At 43.7% G+C, this 18,178-nt stretch overlaps 1 protein-coding gene across 1 annotated transcript in view; it reads right to left on the reverse strand.

The window, feature by feature from the left end:
• Nucleotides 1-3,146: 3,146 nt before the first annotated feature.
• PPM1H (protein phosphatase, Mg2+/Mn2+ dependent 1H) overlaps nt 3,147-18,178 on the reverse strand; it is a 197,886-nt gene continuing 182,854 nt past the window's right edge. Inside the window, exons 9-10 of the mRNA XM_024205105.3 lie at nt 14,836-14,987; nt 3,147-4,205 (exon numbers count right to left, since the gene is read on the reverse strand). Of these exons, the coding sequence (XP_024060873.1) occupies nt 4,058-4,205; nt 14,836-14,987 (300 nt within the window). The 3' untranslated portion in view covers nt 3,147-4,057. The remainder of the gene's footprint in view (nt 4,206-14,835; nt 14,988-18,178) is intronic.

The following is an 18,178-nucleotide window of genomic DNA, read 5'->3' on the forward strand; positions in this document are numbered from 1 at the left end:
TTGATTGGCACAGCAGGATTATTACCATAGTTGATCATTCCTAGGCAATTCCTGCATGTCAAATATCCTATCAAAATGAGAGCTTTTCTATGTGCTGATCCCTTATGGGCGCATGTGTGTATTGGGAGCGCAGGGACTGAGATTTGCTGTCCCAATGGAATGTGCCTTATTACTGAAGTAGTGCCTTTAAGGCACAAAATCTTCTTGCTGGAAAATGGCATGCACACAACAGTGGTCATAGGTGGGAAGAAAATTTTCAAAGCTTTCTACTTGCCTTCAGAAATGTTTGCTGCTGTGACCCATAATATGCTGAAATCTACAAAAGGAAGCAAGAGTCTATGATAAAACAAGATGTACTTGAATATCTTTTCAATAATTTCCCCCCCACCCCCAAATATTCTCCTGCCTCCTAAAAGCATCACGTTTTGGAGAAAAGTATGGAATGCTATACAGAGGTGGTAAGAAGGTATTTATACTAAAAGCCAGGCTACGACAGCATTGTATCAGAGGAAGTTATATTGGGCAGACATTTCTCACAAGGAAAGCATGTGCATGCCTAAGAGGTTTTGAATGAAAAGCAAAACAAAAAACACCAGCACAATTACAGTAAACTTATGTTTGACTGGGAAGCTTTTTATTAAACTAGAACATCCTCAGAGCTCATTAGAACAAGGACTTGACTGCAATTCAGTTTGCACAGAATTCGAGAGTCTCTGTTTTCTCTCTCAGTGTTCTGAGTGACGTGCTTTTGGCTTTTCCAGGAAGTGCTCTGGAAGCCAACACCATGATCTAGACATGCTAGCTGCAAAGGGATGAGGTGAATTGTGGTGGAAGTCTGAATGAAAAAACAAGAAAACCTACTGAGCTCAATTCACAAAGCAATAGCAATGCTGGGAAGATTTTGCTAAGAGTCATTTTGCTACTTTTGATTTATGCACCTCACTGTTGGTGCCAAACACTTTTAAGGTTACTTTTAAAAAGGTTGTTAAATGGGAAGGTTTATTTTCCATTGCAGTTTAAGGACAGTAATATTCTAAATCTTGCTGTAATGCAGAGTCACATATTGCACTGCAGATGAATGAGTTTCAATTAAAAGATCTTTCTTCTTCCTGTCTTCTGAATGATGGCAGCTGTAGACACCATGCTTCTAACTAAAATCAAGGATAACACACTGGCATTGGATTTGTATCAATCAGGCTCACAGCGAGTACCATAGGCATTATCTTGAGATGTACCAGTGCTCCCTCCTGTTAGTACCGCTCAAAAGGATTTGCCATTGTTTCCCTCCTGATTTAAGTGAACTGAATCATTGAGGACTACACAGCTACAAAACCCATGAAAAAGTACATGGATAAGTTTACTAGGCCAAACAAAGAAAAAATAAATAGGTGCATGAGGAAAAAGCTCTTGCTTGAACTATAAAACGTATGAGAGATTATGTGGAAAATGTTCTAGACTCAGTGAGATTTCAAATCTGCATCTCTCTTTCCATTTGCATAAAGAAAAAGGGGTAAGGGCAAAAAAGGTAAAGCACAGCAATACATAAGCAGATATGCTGCTGATTTATGTAGGCTCTGGATTGTGAACCAGCTGTGTTTTCTGCGGTGCTATCACACGCAGGCACTGTGGAATCCATGGAACAGTTTGCAGGCTACAATCATACACTTGGGACACGTTTGAGCCAAATTATCCACACAGCACTGCCTCGTTTCAGCTTGGAACTCCTGCTACTATTGACAGGGAGGGGCTTTTAAGTCTGGTGCACTGGGATTGTTGTACTTGCACATCAAAGTGGCATAGCAGCCCTTGTAGTGCCACGGATTGAACTAAACACCTGTTGAGCTTCACTGAAAACACATGGTACCTTGTTTACGTAGCACATAATAAATTACTCAGTTGGAAGGCTCCAGGCCTGTCCTATTCAGAAGAAAATGTGACCACCTCAGGGAATGCAAAGGACGCGGCATCCACTTGTTAAAGCTGGCACTTTCTCCTTTGGGACAAACTTACCATTTGTGAGGTGTCTAGTTAGCTCTCCCATATTTCTAGGATTATGTCAACTGCATTTCTCCTAGCTAGCCAATTTTATTTACAAACCGGGATCAGCAGCTCCAGCAGGTTAGGGGGCTCGCTAGGCATGATGACCTAGCTATCTGTTAGCAGATTCTGAAAAAAGGATTGAAATCACTGGCAGCGAAGAGAGTTCTATGTTTATAGACCAGTAACTGCAGTTATGTCTGCATTGCAATCCGAGCTGTGCTTTGCGGTCTGTGGAGCCATAACCATCTAGCTACCCCAGGTCCCAATAACAGTGAAGACGCAGCAGTGTGGGTGTCAGCAGAGGCTGTCCAAGCTCCCCGGGACTCTGGGCACACCCTGGCATTGCTAGCCCACGCTGAAGCTCACTGCTGTTTTTAGCCAGATTAGTTAGATTAAGGCTAGCGCGGGTATGGCTACCTGAACTGCAAATCACACCTCCAATTACTGCACTATACTGGCTATGTCTGCGCTGCATTTTGCCTGAATGGTTTCCTGTTGCACTGTTGCTTCTACGCTGGTATCTTATTTAGAGAGATTTTTCTTAACATCAAGTGAGTGCAACTGGCAGAGGAGACCAAGCAAGCCAAGGACTTCCACTAACGCGTTAATCCTCGACCCCTGGTACCAAAAGGTGCAGAGTTATGAGTGAGTTGCCACCTTCTGAGCATGGGACTCTGATGATGGGGGCAGGGCAGAGGGCTTTTATGATGAATAATAAGGGAGACAGAAGTGAAAGGCTTTTCAATAAGGTTGCTATCTGTGTTTCTGGGTTAATAACTAGAACAATAACATTTATCATAGACACCCAATTAAACCCAAACTCAGAAGACAAAATACATTTACTGAACACTGATCGCTAAGCTGTATGTCCAGTGATCTTTTCAACAGGATGCATCATAAAGCAGACAGACCCAGCCAAAGAATGACAATCCTAGGTCCCAAACAGTACGTCTACTCTCCAGCGAGGAGCAAGCCTCCTCGAGTGCTAAAAATAGGAATGTGGACATTGCGGCTCAGGCTGGAGCTCAGCCTCTCAAGCCCATGGACTTCTTAGACTTGAGAGCCCAAGCTCCAGCCTGAGCTGAAATGTCGATCCTGCTATTTTTAGTGCACTACCTCGAGCCCCGCTAGCATGAGTCAGTCTACCTGAGCTGCAGGGTAGCCCGACCCAAAGAAACCTTGGCTTCCAGAGGAACTCTGCATCAAGTCAAGATCTGGTACATCATGGTCATATCAAAGGAAATCTTGACAAAATTCCTGTTGCAAGATTTATTCTTGTATCGACACAATGTGCCCTACTCTCCAGGGCAATTTTTGCAGATGGCTTGGCTGTGGTGAGCTAGACCAAGTCACAAGGACAGTCTTGGTTTTGCCACCAAAACATGTGAAATAAGGAGCTGTAAAGTCTCCAGAGTGTTCTGAAGGGGGTTTAAGTGGGAAAAATGAGAATTCAATCATACATGTACAATTTTTGGAAGGTCTTCATGGAAAAAGAATGACAATTACTCGTAATGACCAATAACGTCAAGTGTCAGATCAAGTTTTAACTTTTTTTTTTTTAAATGACCCATCCCAAGGCCATGACTTCAGTCATCTTGGGGATGTTGAGAGCCTCACTGGTTTTCAATCCCCGTTTCTATTTTCAAAACTGAAAATGGCTGTTTCAAGCCACATGGTAAACTGAAAAAGGTTAAGTCCTGTTTCAGGTCACAATGGGGTACTCACTTGGAGGGACAATACAGGGAACCATCAATCCATAATATATTAGCAGCATTTAAGTTCCATTCCTGTTAAGCACCAAAAACCATTAATATAGGGAAGCTGTAACCTTAAGAGATACCTTTAATCGTGTACAGGATATGTGCAGAGCCCTACCTTTTGGGCAGAAACATCACCTTCCAGCATGAGTTTAGATTAAATTACATCAATCAGAACTGTCCTGGTCAGATCTGATCATGTCTTTTCAAAGGCTCTTCCTAAAAAGACCACCCTCCCATTATCATTGTCGGTGCTACTTTCATGACAAGTTGTTTCCATGTATTAAAGGAATGACATAGACAGAAATGTCGTCTCCTGAGCCCAGTCTGTCATTGGATATTCTCCAGCCCCTGTCCTTCAGCACTCCCCTGGCTCGCATCACCAGGTCCTGAGCTGCTAGCGTGTATCTGTGGAGGAGGAGGAACACAGTTACATTGCAGAAATAGAGCATGCAGAGATCACGGTTGCTAGTATTATGAAGAATGTGTTTTCACAGCTCATGAGATTTACATTTGTGAGATACAAAGACAAGCTGTCAGATCCGTTCAAAGAACAAGTGTTGACTACTAGTAAAAATTATTTAGCACCTGAGGATCTCTAAGCATTTTACAAATTTTAAAGCATTAGGTCAAGTTTTTCACAAGCGGCTAGCGATTTTGGGTGCCCAACTCGAGACACCTTAAGGTCGCCCGATTTGCAGAAAGTGCTGAACATCCCTCAGAAAATTAGGCCTTTGTAAGGGGTCTTATATGAAGCACCCCAAAAAATCACTAAACCCCTTTTGAAAACCTTGACCTTCAGCGTCAAACACCTCTTTAAAGAAAGTTAAATAGTAGTATACCCATTTCATAGATTGATACACTATGGCAAAGAGGGTGAGCGACGCATAGTGAGTTGGTTACAAAGCCAAAAATAAAATCCAGGAACTCCCTGATCTTTACTTCAATTTATATCTTACACCAAAAGGATGAATTGTCAGTTTCCACTGAAACAGTATCCTATTTTTTAAACCATTACAATTATTTTAAAACTGACAAAATACATAGAGGTTATATAGTCAGATTAATGAAATCAGCACTCTCTTTAAATTTATTAATTCAGTGAAGACCATTCCAAACTGACATGTCAGGTGCTTACTGTATTGGAAATATTTGCTAGCCATTTCATTAAGTTACAAAACTGTGAAACAGAGCAGCACTCCATTGAGCTGAGCTGCATTGTATTTATTGCAGATATTTGTTGTCCCCCAGCTTCATGAAACAGCTGAGAAACAATGGACACTGCTCTGGGGGCCAGAAGCACAAAGGTGGCACATAGCCAACCTTGGACCCTGCCCAGCTCTTGTTCTGCATGATTCTTTAGCAGAACTCAGTCAGGGCCAATATGTATAACTGAAATGTTAGAGACACTTTGTTGGAGAGAGAGAGACAAGCTTTCGAGCCACACAAAGCTCTTCTTCAGATCCCAAAGCAGGAAGAGCTCTGTGTAGCTTGTCTCTCTGTCCAACAGAAGTTGGTCCAATAAAAGATATTACCCCACCTACCTTGCCTCTGTAATATCCTGGGACCGACATGGCTACAACAACCCTGTACATAACTGAAATGTTGTCAGTTCAATGACCATATGCTCAGCTACAGAGGCCTGCAGTTTTGCACTACACTAAAACATATTTGCAGGACATTTAGAGGAATGATCACAACAACAAATCCCTAAATGGCTAACTTGTGATTTTGACAGGATTGATTCTACCTTCCAGAAGATTATGACAAAACTGATCACAATGGCACTGGAGCATCAGTGCAGGACACTTCTGTTTCCAAGAGAAAGCAGCTCACTTACAACTTCTCAGATACTTAGCCCTCAGTCTGAAAGATCAGCTGCTTAGTAGTGTTATTTTTACAGCACGAGTCCTTGCTCAACTCTACCTCTGGTGCCAATGCAATATTTACCATGAAGAATATCCCACATAATCCTAGTTGCATTAGCTGGATCCACGCTTCCATGACAAAGTACATTTTCACCCATCACAAGGCTATCTCAATGCTGATAATCATTGTCATCTCTGTTTTCCCAGTGCCTGGCTGCTTCTGCCTGGAAAGGGGCAGCAGGATGAGTGTGTGTGTTTTGGGGGTGGGAAGGTATCCAGGGGCTGTATAATAAAATCAGTGCCAAACACTGGCCCAAATATACAGGGAACAGGAACCAAAGACTCTGGCATCATGGCAAACCCCATAGACGTCAGGTAGGTCGCCCCACCAACTGTGAGGGATCCCTTCCTAGAACAACACAAAGTACAAGGGACAAGGCCCCAAAACCAGTTCTAAGGGCAGCACTCCAGGGATTTGGAGGAAGTGACCTGCACCAGAACTCATCTAAGGACAAAGAGCAGACACTTCAAATGATCATAAATGGCAGGGCGCTCATTATGCAAGAGATGGTTACTACAGGATTTGAGGTTAGAATAAGCTGAGAATGCATTATTTAATGGCACAAAGCTTGAATCAGAAAAGATTGTATGTAACTGGCGAAGATGAATACTCAAGAAACAGTATGACGGTGGTCATTATTACTGTTTTTCATTTTAACACTTGTTGGTGTCTCAGCCCTCCACGAAATATTAAGACACACTACACAACGACTCAGCAGTTGGAAGGGATTTTTAAAATACAATGTAAACTTCACTGCACAGTAAATGGAGATTGAAAATCGGAATGTAAAGGAAGGGTCAATGTCAAATGCAAATAACGGATTAAAAGCAGAGAATGGTGTGTTTTGGCGATGCAGTGAGAAACTGGTAAGATTTTCTAGGCCTCACTAGTTTTAACAAGGGATTTCCTCTCTGTGCTAAGAAAGGGGTCTAAGGGTCATTTTACACAAGTGAAGAGGTAATGACATAGGCACAAACTCTCTCTTAGACACACACACGCTGCAGTTGCCAAGGTCTGTTCTATAGCAAAGATCCTGAAGAACAGGGAGAGAAGATAACAAGAAGCACTGACCCTCTTGCCCTAATACAAAATGAAATTTCATTTTCTAAAGAAATACACATTGATACGCCTCAGCTTCCATATACCAACATCCAATGCGAGGCTAAAGAACACACAAATTCCGCATGGCACACCCAGAGCTTGTATCAGACATGCGGTGAATAAAAACAATCAACGAGAGTTGCAGCTAAGAGCATATTTTCAAGGATTTCTCAATTTTTGTCAGAATTTAGGAGAAGAAAATGCCAGCAAGCCAGTGAAAGGGAAAGTTTATCTTTCACCTGTTCCTAATTTACAAGAGCTTCCCACAATTCAAGAACACAATGGAGTCACTATTGCTTTTAAGCTGCTGTATAAAAGCTGAAGGGCTTTCCTGTTTAAACTGGTGTTCTGAAATGACAAGATTACAAAAGCCTTCAATAAGCCAGAGATTCTCACAAAGACAGAATATGAAAAACACAAGAAAACGAGGATGTTGAAGCTAAGAAAACAGAGGAGGTAAAGACAGTAGAGAGGGAACATATTCCTCTTCCAATGCAGAGTTGAATTAGAGCACTGCTGTTCAGCTGGGCATCAGAGGAAATGGGGTGAATTTCTGGCACTTGGCGATGAATAGCAGCAGCAGTCCATTATTGAATGCTTTATCCACTAATGCTGTGAACTTGGGATTCACTGTCAAGATAGCATTAGAGAACTGCTGAAGTAGTCTTAAAGTACTTCTTCCCCAATGACTAGCTGCACTGGAATGCAACTTTTGTGATTTGAGAGTATTTTTTTCCTCCCACTGAAGCTTTCAGTATTGATCAGCGGAGTACTGCAAAGAGAAATTGCTGCAGTGGGGGAAATACCCTCTTGGCAGACTGTATGGCCTTTTTGGGCTGCTTCCCAGCCTCCCAAGCACAAAGGAGGTACAGAGACTCCCCAGAACCTCCTACCTATCCCCCACAGCCTGAGAGTGGGGACAGGACATGGGGAAAGGTGAGAAGGAAAGATTTTTGAAGGAGCAATCAGGGAGCACAGCTGCAATGCCTGAGCTATATCAGCCTCATACGAGGAAACAGCATGATACTGATGCTCCTTCATTGTCTTCTTCATTTATGCTTTTTCACCGCTCCTTATGTATGGACTGCACTTCCTGAATTGATCTGCAAGGCCACCTTCCAATCATCATTCATGTTCCCCTTTAAGGTCCATTCTTGCCACAACACCTACAAGAAATTAGCCAGCTAGGATGTCCATTTTGTGTAAATATTAACCCCCCACCACGCCACTGGTTAGCCCGCACTGGGAAACCACAAAGTGATCAACCCTCCCTACTGTCTTGTTCCTTCACGTCTCATTGTGCAAGTTCCTTGGGGCAGGAATCATGTCATCTGTTTTGGGGAGACGCAGAGCATCAGCTATAACACGTAATAATCCTGAAGTGTAGTCTTATGTCTCACTGTCCTCTGTTGTTTCTCTTTTCCTTCCCTTTTGCCACATAAGGGCCTTCCCATCATCACTTCACTATGTTTAAAATTAGTAACACTGTTGTGTAATTTCACTTGCATGGCAAGTCGGAGGACAGCAGAATATCAGCAGGTTTATATTTACATATAGGAGGTGACCTCTGTTAGAGCCCAGTGGCCTATATTACAGTGGGATCAGGATGAAGACACTGTGCTAGTGCTCTAATGGACACTTGAAGTAAAAAATGAAGCCTTCAGATTCAGCCACACAGCTTGGAAGACATTCCAGATGACGACCACAATGTGGCAGGTACCACGACAATGCAAAACTTCTGCAGTTTATCTCATGAATCCACCGTGTTTTCCATGTGATTGCACCGCCATAGTTTTTAAAAGAGGAGATAGAACCAAAACCTCATATCAAACTATGCCTGAAACACAGGAAAGCTTGGATTTGAGGTTCCATTTTTGTAATGGGATGAACTAGAACCTGAATCTGAATACGGCTTCATTTTAGGAAGAGTGCACATAGGTATTTTGCAGTTTGGGCCCATCTTTAGGATTCAACAAAGAATTCATATAGATAACAGAGAACTTCCAGAGTTCCAATACTAAGAATTAACAAACTAACAAAAGCCCCAAGAGTTTTGGAAGGGATGTAAACTGTCATGTGTCAGAGCATTAATTAATGGGTGTTAGTAAGAAACCATTCCTGTGGACAGATGATTCCATAACTGCCTACTCTAGTGTTTCTTGCATCTTCCTCTAAAGCTTCTACTATTGGTTACTGTTGGAAACTGGGCTAGATGGACCACTAATCTCATCCAACATGGAAGTTCTTATTATGACCACAATGTGGAAGGTATTACAGGATCCATACAATTTCTCCCATGGGTCATTTCCACATTCCCCGTCATTTAAAAATTCAAGTTGATAAATTTACCGTAGAGTGTGTTACTAAACTTATCAAACAAGTTGGAATTTTGCTGGACAACATTATTTTAAACATATTTGCAAAGTGATCAATACGTAAGATCTCTGCTTAACTGACTACTCCGAAGAATGGGACACTGTTTCATAGTCAGGACTGCTATACAATCATAAATCCATTAGCTATACTTCATTTGGACTACTGTGAGGTAATTAGGTAAAATCTTTCACACAGTACTTTAAACCCTTTAAATATTCTTTATAACCAAGCAGCAAGAGCAATTCTGCAAGGTAATTTTCATAAATATCATTGTAAGCCACATGAAAGACTGTTCTAATTACCTCTTGCAAGCTGGCATGAAAAATGCCTTGCCACTATTATTTATAAGTCCCTAAATGATCTGGCACAAAATTACTTAAAAGAACAAATTAACATTCACTTCAGATGTCCATTCATAGAACACCAGGTCAAACACTAATAAATGTGTTTGTTCTGAGACTTAAGTAAAGAAGGTCCTGATTCTGGTGTGACTTACACTGGAATAGATCAGGAGTAACCTCACTAAATTTAATGGAGTTAAACCAATGTTAGATGGATCAGAATGAGACCCAGAAAATCTGCTTTTCCTTTTAGGATTCCTAATCTTTTGTATACTGTATAATAACCTCTACTAATTAGTTCAGCTAACTCATTGGTGACATTTAACAAAGAATCTTCATTCTTAGTGCAAGAAATGTGTGGCAAAGCTACCTCATTATCCGCCTTCGTATCCCACCTCAAAACTCTCCTTTGCCATGATACCTACAAAAAACTTGACAGTGATTAGGCTGCTGGCATGCACAGACCAGTGCCTACCATGCAGACCAATTATGTTTCATGGTTTACTTGTACTCCCCCAACTGTCTAATCCATCATCTGGTGTATCTTGTCTTATATTTAGACCGTAAACCCCTTGAGGCAGGGACCGTTACCTTTTTTGTTCTGAGTGTACAGACCTGCCACAGATGGGGTGCAGATCTATGAGTAGGGCCCCTAGGCACTATGGCAGGGGCGGGCAAACTTTTTGGCCTGAGGGCCACATTGGGTTTCCAAAATTGAATGGGGGGCCGGTTAGGGGAGGCTGTGCCTCCCCAAACAGCCAGGTGTGGCCCAGCCCCCAACCCCTATCTGACCCCCCTGCTTCTCACCCCCTGACAGCCCCTCTGGGGACTCCTGCCCCATCCAACCCCCCCGTTCCCTGTCGGTCCCCCTGGGACTCCTGCCCCATCCACCACCCCTTGCTCCCTGTCCCCTGACCGCTCCCGGACCCCACGTCCCTGACTGCCTCCCGGCACCCTATCCAACCCCCCCTCCTTCCTGACTGCCCCCCGGGACCTCTGCCCCCAGCCCTCTGACTGCCCCGCCCTCTATCCACACCCCCGCCCCCTGACCACCACCCTGAACTCCCCAGCCCTCTTACCACGCTGCCTGGAGCACCGGTGGCTGGCTGCGCTACAGCCGCGCTGCCCAGAGCACCAGCTCAGGCCGCGGCTCTGCAGCTGCGCTGCCTGGCCATCCAGAGCATTGTGCCGGTGGTGCAGTGAGCAGAGGCTGCGGGGGAGGGGGAACAGGAACAGCAGGGAGGGGCTAGGGGTAGCCTCCCAGGCCAGGAGCTCAGGGGCTGGGCAGGAGGGTCCCGTGGGCTGGATGTGGCCACGGGCCGTAGTTTGCCCACCTCTGCACTATGGTAATAAACAACGAGGAGTCCTTGTGGCACCTTAGAGACTAACAAATTTATCTGGGCATAAGCTTTCGAAAGCTTATGCCCAAATAAATTTGTTAGTCTCTAAGGTGCCACAAGGACTCCTTGTTTTTGCTGATACAGACTACCACGACTACCACTCTGAAATAAAAATAAAGTTATCAACTTCTGAATGATTGAAAGATTAGACCTATTGTAAATGGTTAGCTGCTGAATAGGTAGACACTATTATTTGTATTGTGGTAGCAGACCCCAGAGAGATCAAGATCCTATTGGTCTAGCTGCTGTACACTAATGTAGCAGGAGACGGTCTCTGCCCAGAATCTATTGAAATCTGAATAGATAAGGCCAGCAGAGTGGGAGGAAGGGAGTATCATCACCCCCATTTCACATATGGGGAACAGAGGCACAGAGAGATGCAGTGACTTGCCCAAGTTCACACAGGAAGTCTGTGGCAGAGCCAGGAATTAAATCTGATCTCTGTGCAGTGACTTACCCTCACGACCATGCTTCCTCTCCACTGTTAATTTACAATAAGCTATTCACGATTCCAGGTACGTGTATGTCCTTGGATAGCATTGCTGATGTCAACTCGGATAAACTGAGATTCCCCGGATAAAGTTTTAAATAATATATTGTTTGGCGACTCCCCCCCCCCACATTATCAACCAGGTGAGGCACCTCAAAGTTCTGACCATTCTTCCTCTGCCATCGCCTAACATGCTGAGGATCCCTCTGTTCCTAACTGATTCCTGACTAGTTTCTCCTCCTCTTTCCACTACTTCCCTCACCGGAGCTTAGAGAAGTTCTGGGTCTGCTACTAACTGATGATAGGATTTCATTAGTTTGTAACAAAAGTTTTGGGAAAGCTTGTTTAAATAAAGATGGCGGCCATGCCAAAACCGGGAAATCAACAGTCAAGCAACTTGTTTCTAAGCTGAACGGCACACAAAACCCAGCTCTCCATTCCCCCGGGCATATTCCTGCACTGTTGCAAGTAGAATCATGTCCTGAAAAGAGGAGAAAAATTACAGGAAAATTCTCTAGGATGGGGGATGGTCAACACTGCTCTCTGTCTGTCCACCGTGGAGCACTACTTCAGACTCAGATGAGCCGTACGTTCTCATCAGCAAAGGACTTTCCCTGGGGTTCTCTATGCTTTCTGACTGGCTGAGTCACCAAGCTCACTTTAAGCTTTGCAGACAGCCCCTTCTTCTAACTGCTTGCTAAGGTAGTCCTTGCTACCCACCTAGAGACAACTGTGCCTCAGATTTTCCAAGAGAAAGTCATTGTGCCTAATAGGGAATGAATGGGGTGATTGTAGGCAGCTGTCCTGGGAGCTACAAGTGTTTGTCATAGAGTTCAAGGCCAGAAGAGACCACCAGATCATCCAGTCTGACCTCCTGCATATCACAGGCAACTAAACACCACTCAGCCACCTCCACACCGAGGCCAACACCCAGAATTAGACCAAAATATTATAGCCCTAGGAAGACTAAACTATAGTGTGCCATAGGTAGAGAACAGGAGGGACTGTGGTGCACCAGTGGCCAAGGCCCCGGTAAAGGCATGGAATTAAGTGAGAAATACCCAGATGATCCTGGCAAGTGCCCCATGCCGCAGAAGAAGCCAACGCACATCCCCTCAAAGTCACTGCCAATCTGACACAGAGGGAAATTCCTTCCCAACCCCATGTATGGCCATTAGTTTAACATTGTGTGCATATTCTTAAGTAATCAGTGCCTATTTTTTAGGCCCTGTTCCTAGGCACTATTCACCTACCCAGCCTCTCTTCCTCCCAACCCAGGATGGTGGGTTGGATGTCCACATGACCAGCTGTTGCCTCCATCATGGCTTTCAGATTCCTCTCATTGCGGTGGCAAGTTGGAGTCAGCACTCAGTAGTACTATGTGCACGTACTAGTAGTGAGCAAGAAGCAACCAAGATAAGAAGGGCAGCACCAGGTTTTGTGGACAGTTCTTGTGAGACTCTCCCTTTTGGGGGGGCAGGTGGGTGTGGCAGGTGTGCACAGGGAGAGAGAGGAAGCAACAGTTGGGTGAATGAAGTCCCAGAGAGGTGGGGAGGTTCCAGGAAGCAACCCTTCAAACAACTTATTTATAGAAGAGACAAACAGTCACTACAGTATTAGGGGAGCCTTTTAGCACTTGGTTTGGCTGGTATCTACCTCTTTGGGAACAGGGCAGGAGAAAGGGGGATGGGTTTTCCCAATCCTGCTGGCACATCCCTAGACTTCGTTGTTGTTTTTTTAAATGAAAGCACCATTTTGTGTTGGCTGTTCAGCATATACATATGCTGCTGCTGCTTCTCTTCTCTTGGGCGGGCTGTATGATGCCATAGCCCTGGCCTCTCCTGCAAAACCTAGTATTTATTTATCTACCTATCTTAGCAAAGGGACTAATAAGCTGTAGGGAAGTCAAGCAGCCCAGCTCTCTCATTTCTACCACATCTCTCAGAGAGGAGATTGTGAAGGTCAGAATGTCACAGCTGCAGCTTCACGCTAATCATCCATTCACCTGACAATCCAGCACTTGCAGTGAAATGCTATTTTACATTCCATGTTTGTAAGTGTCAGTATAAGAAAATACTGTTTGCAATTTTCTCTAGAATGGCTGTCACTTAAAAACCCAAGTGGCTGTCAGAGTGCCTTTGCCCATGGTTATCTTCCCCGTTTTCCCTTTGTGTGGTAGTACAGGGCTAAGCCTGAAAAGATGATGATTCAGAAACAAACACATGAAGCATTTTCAGACTTGCTGTCCTCTTTCCCACACCAACTGCCATCAACAGACTAATGTAACTAGAGCTCTATGGATTTTTCCACACATTTTCATTTGGGTGCCAAAATATCCCAGATTGTGTGTCTGACACTGGGCTACCCTCCCAAGGGAAATGGGAACAAAATGTTTAAAAAGCTCTATTCTCTGGTGTATTCGAGTGGGAGTTTTCATAACAGGAAAAATGCAACCCAGGAGAGGGGATGGCTCAGGAGAAAGGGGTGGCTGGGCACAGAAACCACGGGGCCTGAAGTTGGGAAGCAACAATGAGGCCCCCTTCACTCTGATATTTTAATTCACAATAAAACAGACTGACCCACTCGCTCAAGGGAGAACATGTGACATTTAGCTCTTTGGGAACGTTTGTATTGCTAGATAATAGGATGCTGGGAAGAGCAATGTTGACCAGGAAGAGGAGATAAAGCCAGGAAAATAGCAAATATTATTGATGAAAGAGGCTGCAATCAAACTTTTAATCTCTTGTTCTCACTCAACTTATCCAGCCGTTGGCACTCTGGGTATGTGCTATTAAAGACTGGTTTTAAGAACATAATATGACCAGTAAAGTGACCGCACAATGAGCAATGGTACGGGAGCCCCACATTCAAAAACCACATGTAGCCTCAAGGCTCCTGCACCACATGACTGCACTGAGGAAAAGATGCTCAGAACCTGTAGGGGCAAGGTGGGCAAACTACCTTTCCTTCCAGCACTGCCTAGCAACAACGCCTACTGGGTTGGTGCTGTGGCACTGCAGCTGCTAAATTCCTCAGGGGAAAGAGAAAGTTATTCTTAAGTGGGAAATGGCTTCCCAGAGGGAAATGATCAGCCAGACAAACAAATATGCCATGTCCTTCACTGGGAGAAGCTGAGGTCTCCACACAGCTTTAGTGCGGTGGGAAAAATAGAACCCGTGCCAAGATACTGCCCAGCCTATCCCCGTACAGTCAGCAGGTTTTTAACATCTTTGATAATTCCCACTTTGAGAGCCTCCAAGCTGCAAACCTATCCATAAAGATACAGAAGAACTTACAAGAGAAGGTTCATTCACTTCATGTTACTCTCTCGAAACAAATGAGTTACAAACCCCAGGCTTGCTGCAGCAGAGGAATTCTAACAGTCAGGTAAGAGCACAAACCTGTGGGGATCATCAGGGTCACAGTTTGGTAGGAAGTTTGTGACAGCTTCTGCCACTTCTTCATTTAATAATACATCCCAGAGTCCATCGGTAGCTAAGATCAGCACATCCTCTGGTCCGTGCTCATACTGCAGAAGATTGTAGACTCTCACCTACAATCACAAAACAAGAGATTCAGTCACATGAAGGAGGAAATATTCCAATTCTTGTGAAAATCTGCTGATGCTGGTCTTGAGTTAGCAACTTAGACAGGGGCGCTCAAATAACTCCCACATGTAGCACTTTTGCTCTACCCTCCCCACCCCCAGTAGGGCAACTTCTTCATCGAGCTGGCAATCTCTCTTAGGCCCTGATTCAAAATAGCATATCCTACTGTTGGATGGCGCTTAATCAGGTGCTTAAGTGTTGACCTGAATAGGAACAGACTTGAGTGTTCTTGAATCAGGGTTCTAATGCATTTATGTAGTGCTGACAGCGGTGATCAAAACAATCAAACCTATTCCTCTCCCTTCTCCTCTTGCGGCCATGCTCTGCATTTTGGCTATTCTCCATCATCAGGATAGCTGGTCAAATAAGAATTTAATAATTTATTTGATGAATTTTTAATAACTGTTTTCACTATTTGCCCAGAACCCATTAACTATGCCCAATAAATTGCACGTGTTCTGAAGTGCTTAGTGCATTGTATAAGGATTTGCTACCTAAAGTCTTTTCTATAGTCCTGATCCAGCAAAGAACTTAAGAATATGCTTAACTTTAAGCATGTGAGTGGTTCCATTGAAGTGAATAGATCATATTCTTAAGTGATTTGAGGGACTGGGGCCAATTTAAGGAACCATATAAAATACCAGTGGAAAAGGTTCTTCCATACTAGGCTATTTCCCTAAAATGCCCATAGGTTTTGTTACTTAAGGCTGCAGTCATATAGCCAAAAACTGAACTGACTTCTCAATCTGGCCCCTGATGCTGAAGAATCTGACACCCAATGTTTAAAATGGCCTCCCGTAACCCCCTGCTTGACTGAGCTGTCTAAACCATGAAATCAGGGGGTTAACTGAGTCAGCACATGAACAAAGGTCAATGCAAGTTTTTCAAATGAGTCTTTTGTTGGATGTAAGTCTTCTTCCAGCCTGCCCTGCATTCCAACTGTCAAACCGCCTGCTCCTTTAATTCCCCAAACTAAAACTTGGAATCCTCGGGAACTACTCACAGAGCACTTTAATTACGCCAGCAATGACTGTAATTTGAAAGACGTGTGACAACCTTGGCAAGGTAGACAAGAAGAAATGATGATCTGTAATAGAATTTGGGAATAGTGCACCTGGTCACACATGCTGCTTTATCCTTGTGCTTCAATAGCAGCATTGGTGTTCCACAAATTTGTTCGGACATGTACTTGGCACAGCTAGAAGACGGGGAGTTATTTCATTCTCTCTTGGCGCACTCTCTCGTTAGGAGCCAAGGAGCAGGAAATGCACATAAAATGCTTGGACCTTTCAACTTAATTGTGAATTTTATGGGATTGCAACCAGGATAGGAGAAACAATCATGTTGATCTCAGTGCTAATTCTCACCATTTTTTCCTTTTGCTCTAAAGGGAGAGAGGGTCATTTGTAAAATGTATCAATTGCTTTATTATTTAAGGTCTATCTGAGTGAGGACTCTTGAGATGAGCCTCCCCCCCCCCCCAAAAGTCAACCTAAAACACTCCCATCTGTCTTTACCTCCTGATTCAAATCTATCAGGAATACAACTCCAGAGCAGCAAATTTAGTCTATGGAGACTGAGTGTTACAGGTACACTTCTGTGCCAATCCACAGAGGATACGAGTGTTTGCAGCCCCCACACTATAGAACCTTGGCTCTTTAGTGCAAAATGTAGCAGTCCATGCTTTTGTTTGTTGAGGTCAGCAGCTCAACTCCCAGTGTATTGGCCGAGATGATGGTCATCACACAAAAACACGTTTGGAAGTCAGATCTCTTGGATGTCAGCTACTTTTATACAGATAGTAAGATACTTAAATGTTAATTATCCACTTAGCAGTGAATCACTCAGAACAAAACAACATGTAAATCAGCAGACTTCTAAAATCCATCTCTGCCCCATCTCCCTCACCTAGATAAAGAAAGTTCAAATTAAAGTAACAGATCTCCTCCTGCTAGCACTGGGGGAAAATGTTATCGGCCAGATCTTGCTCGTACTGAAGTCAATAGCAGATCTCCCATTGATGTGTATGGAGCAAGATTGGAGCCTATGGCTGCAGCTTCAAGGCAATAGAATCCTGTCAAAACTATAGCTGATGCAGCAGATGAAGGACCCAACATGTATATTTCTGCAAACTCTAGTGTACATTACTGAGAAGAGAGACTATTTTGAAATTCAGGTTTTGGGGAAAACTCAGGCAAAGATGATATGACTAATTTGGGAACTAGTGGCTATTTCTTATGAGGAAAGACTAAGCTTGACATGTTCAATCCTGAAAAGAGATGGCAAGGAGATGGATACTGACAGACACCTAATGATGCACAGTAGTTAAGGGGGATGGGCAATGGCGTGAACAAAGAACTGGCTATTTGACTAGTATGCAGTTCAAGGAAAATAACAATGTGAAGTTATGGAAGGAGATTGGGTTAGTTGTCAGATGTGGCTCTCACCCAAAGAATGATTATCACATCTACTTACTGTAATAAAGTAGTCACCTTTATAAACTTTCCAAACTTTTGTAGATAGGTAGGATATTACAGTATTCATATTATTTCCTATACCAAGCAGAGGACATGTCCCATGTCCCGGTGATGTCACCTGGTCGCAAAGTAAAGTATTTAAGGGTGGCCACAATATTTCTTTCTCCCTTCAGTTTTCTAAAATATATCTACGGGTAGCTACGAACACTAATAGAAATGAGTTAATTTAGAGCTGTTCATAGAATCACAATATTTCAGAGGCAGGCTGTCTTGCCCAGATGCATTCCCACTTAGTGGAGCTGTTCCAGTTCTCATTTTTAATACTATCGTCTTGTATTAGTTATTTGCGATTTTACAGTGGAGTAGCACGACACTAGCATGCTCATGTGGCATACGTATGGCATTACAGGCATTTTATGTGGCCGAGAGCTACTTATCAACTCCAGCTCACAAGCCATTTTCTCCAAACCCCTGAGCTACCCCCTGCTTGCTGCCCTTCCTCAATAATAATTCAGGAAATTCAGCAGATATGAGATTTAAATGATGTTACGGCTGTGACACAAATCACTCAAACTTGCATGCGCTTCAAATGGATACAGAACTCTCCAGCTCACACAGACGTGGGTGGCTGGCCAGCCAGACCACCAGGCAACCTGGGC

This window comes from Terrapene carolina, unplaced genomic scaffold, assembly GCF_002925995.2.
Source record: "Terrapene carolina triunguis isolate 2854851 unplaced genomic scaffold, T_m_triunguis-2.0 Scaffold68, whole genome shotgun sequence".
NCBI lineage: Eukaryota > Metazoa > Chordata > Testudines > Emydidae > Terrapene > Terrapene triunguis.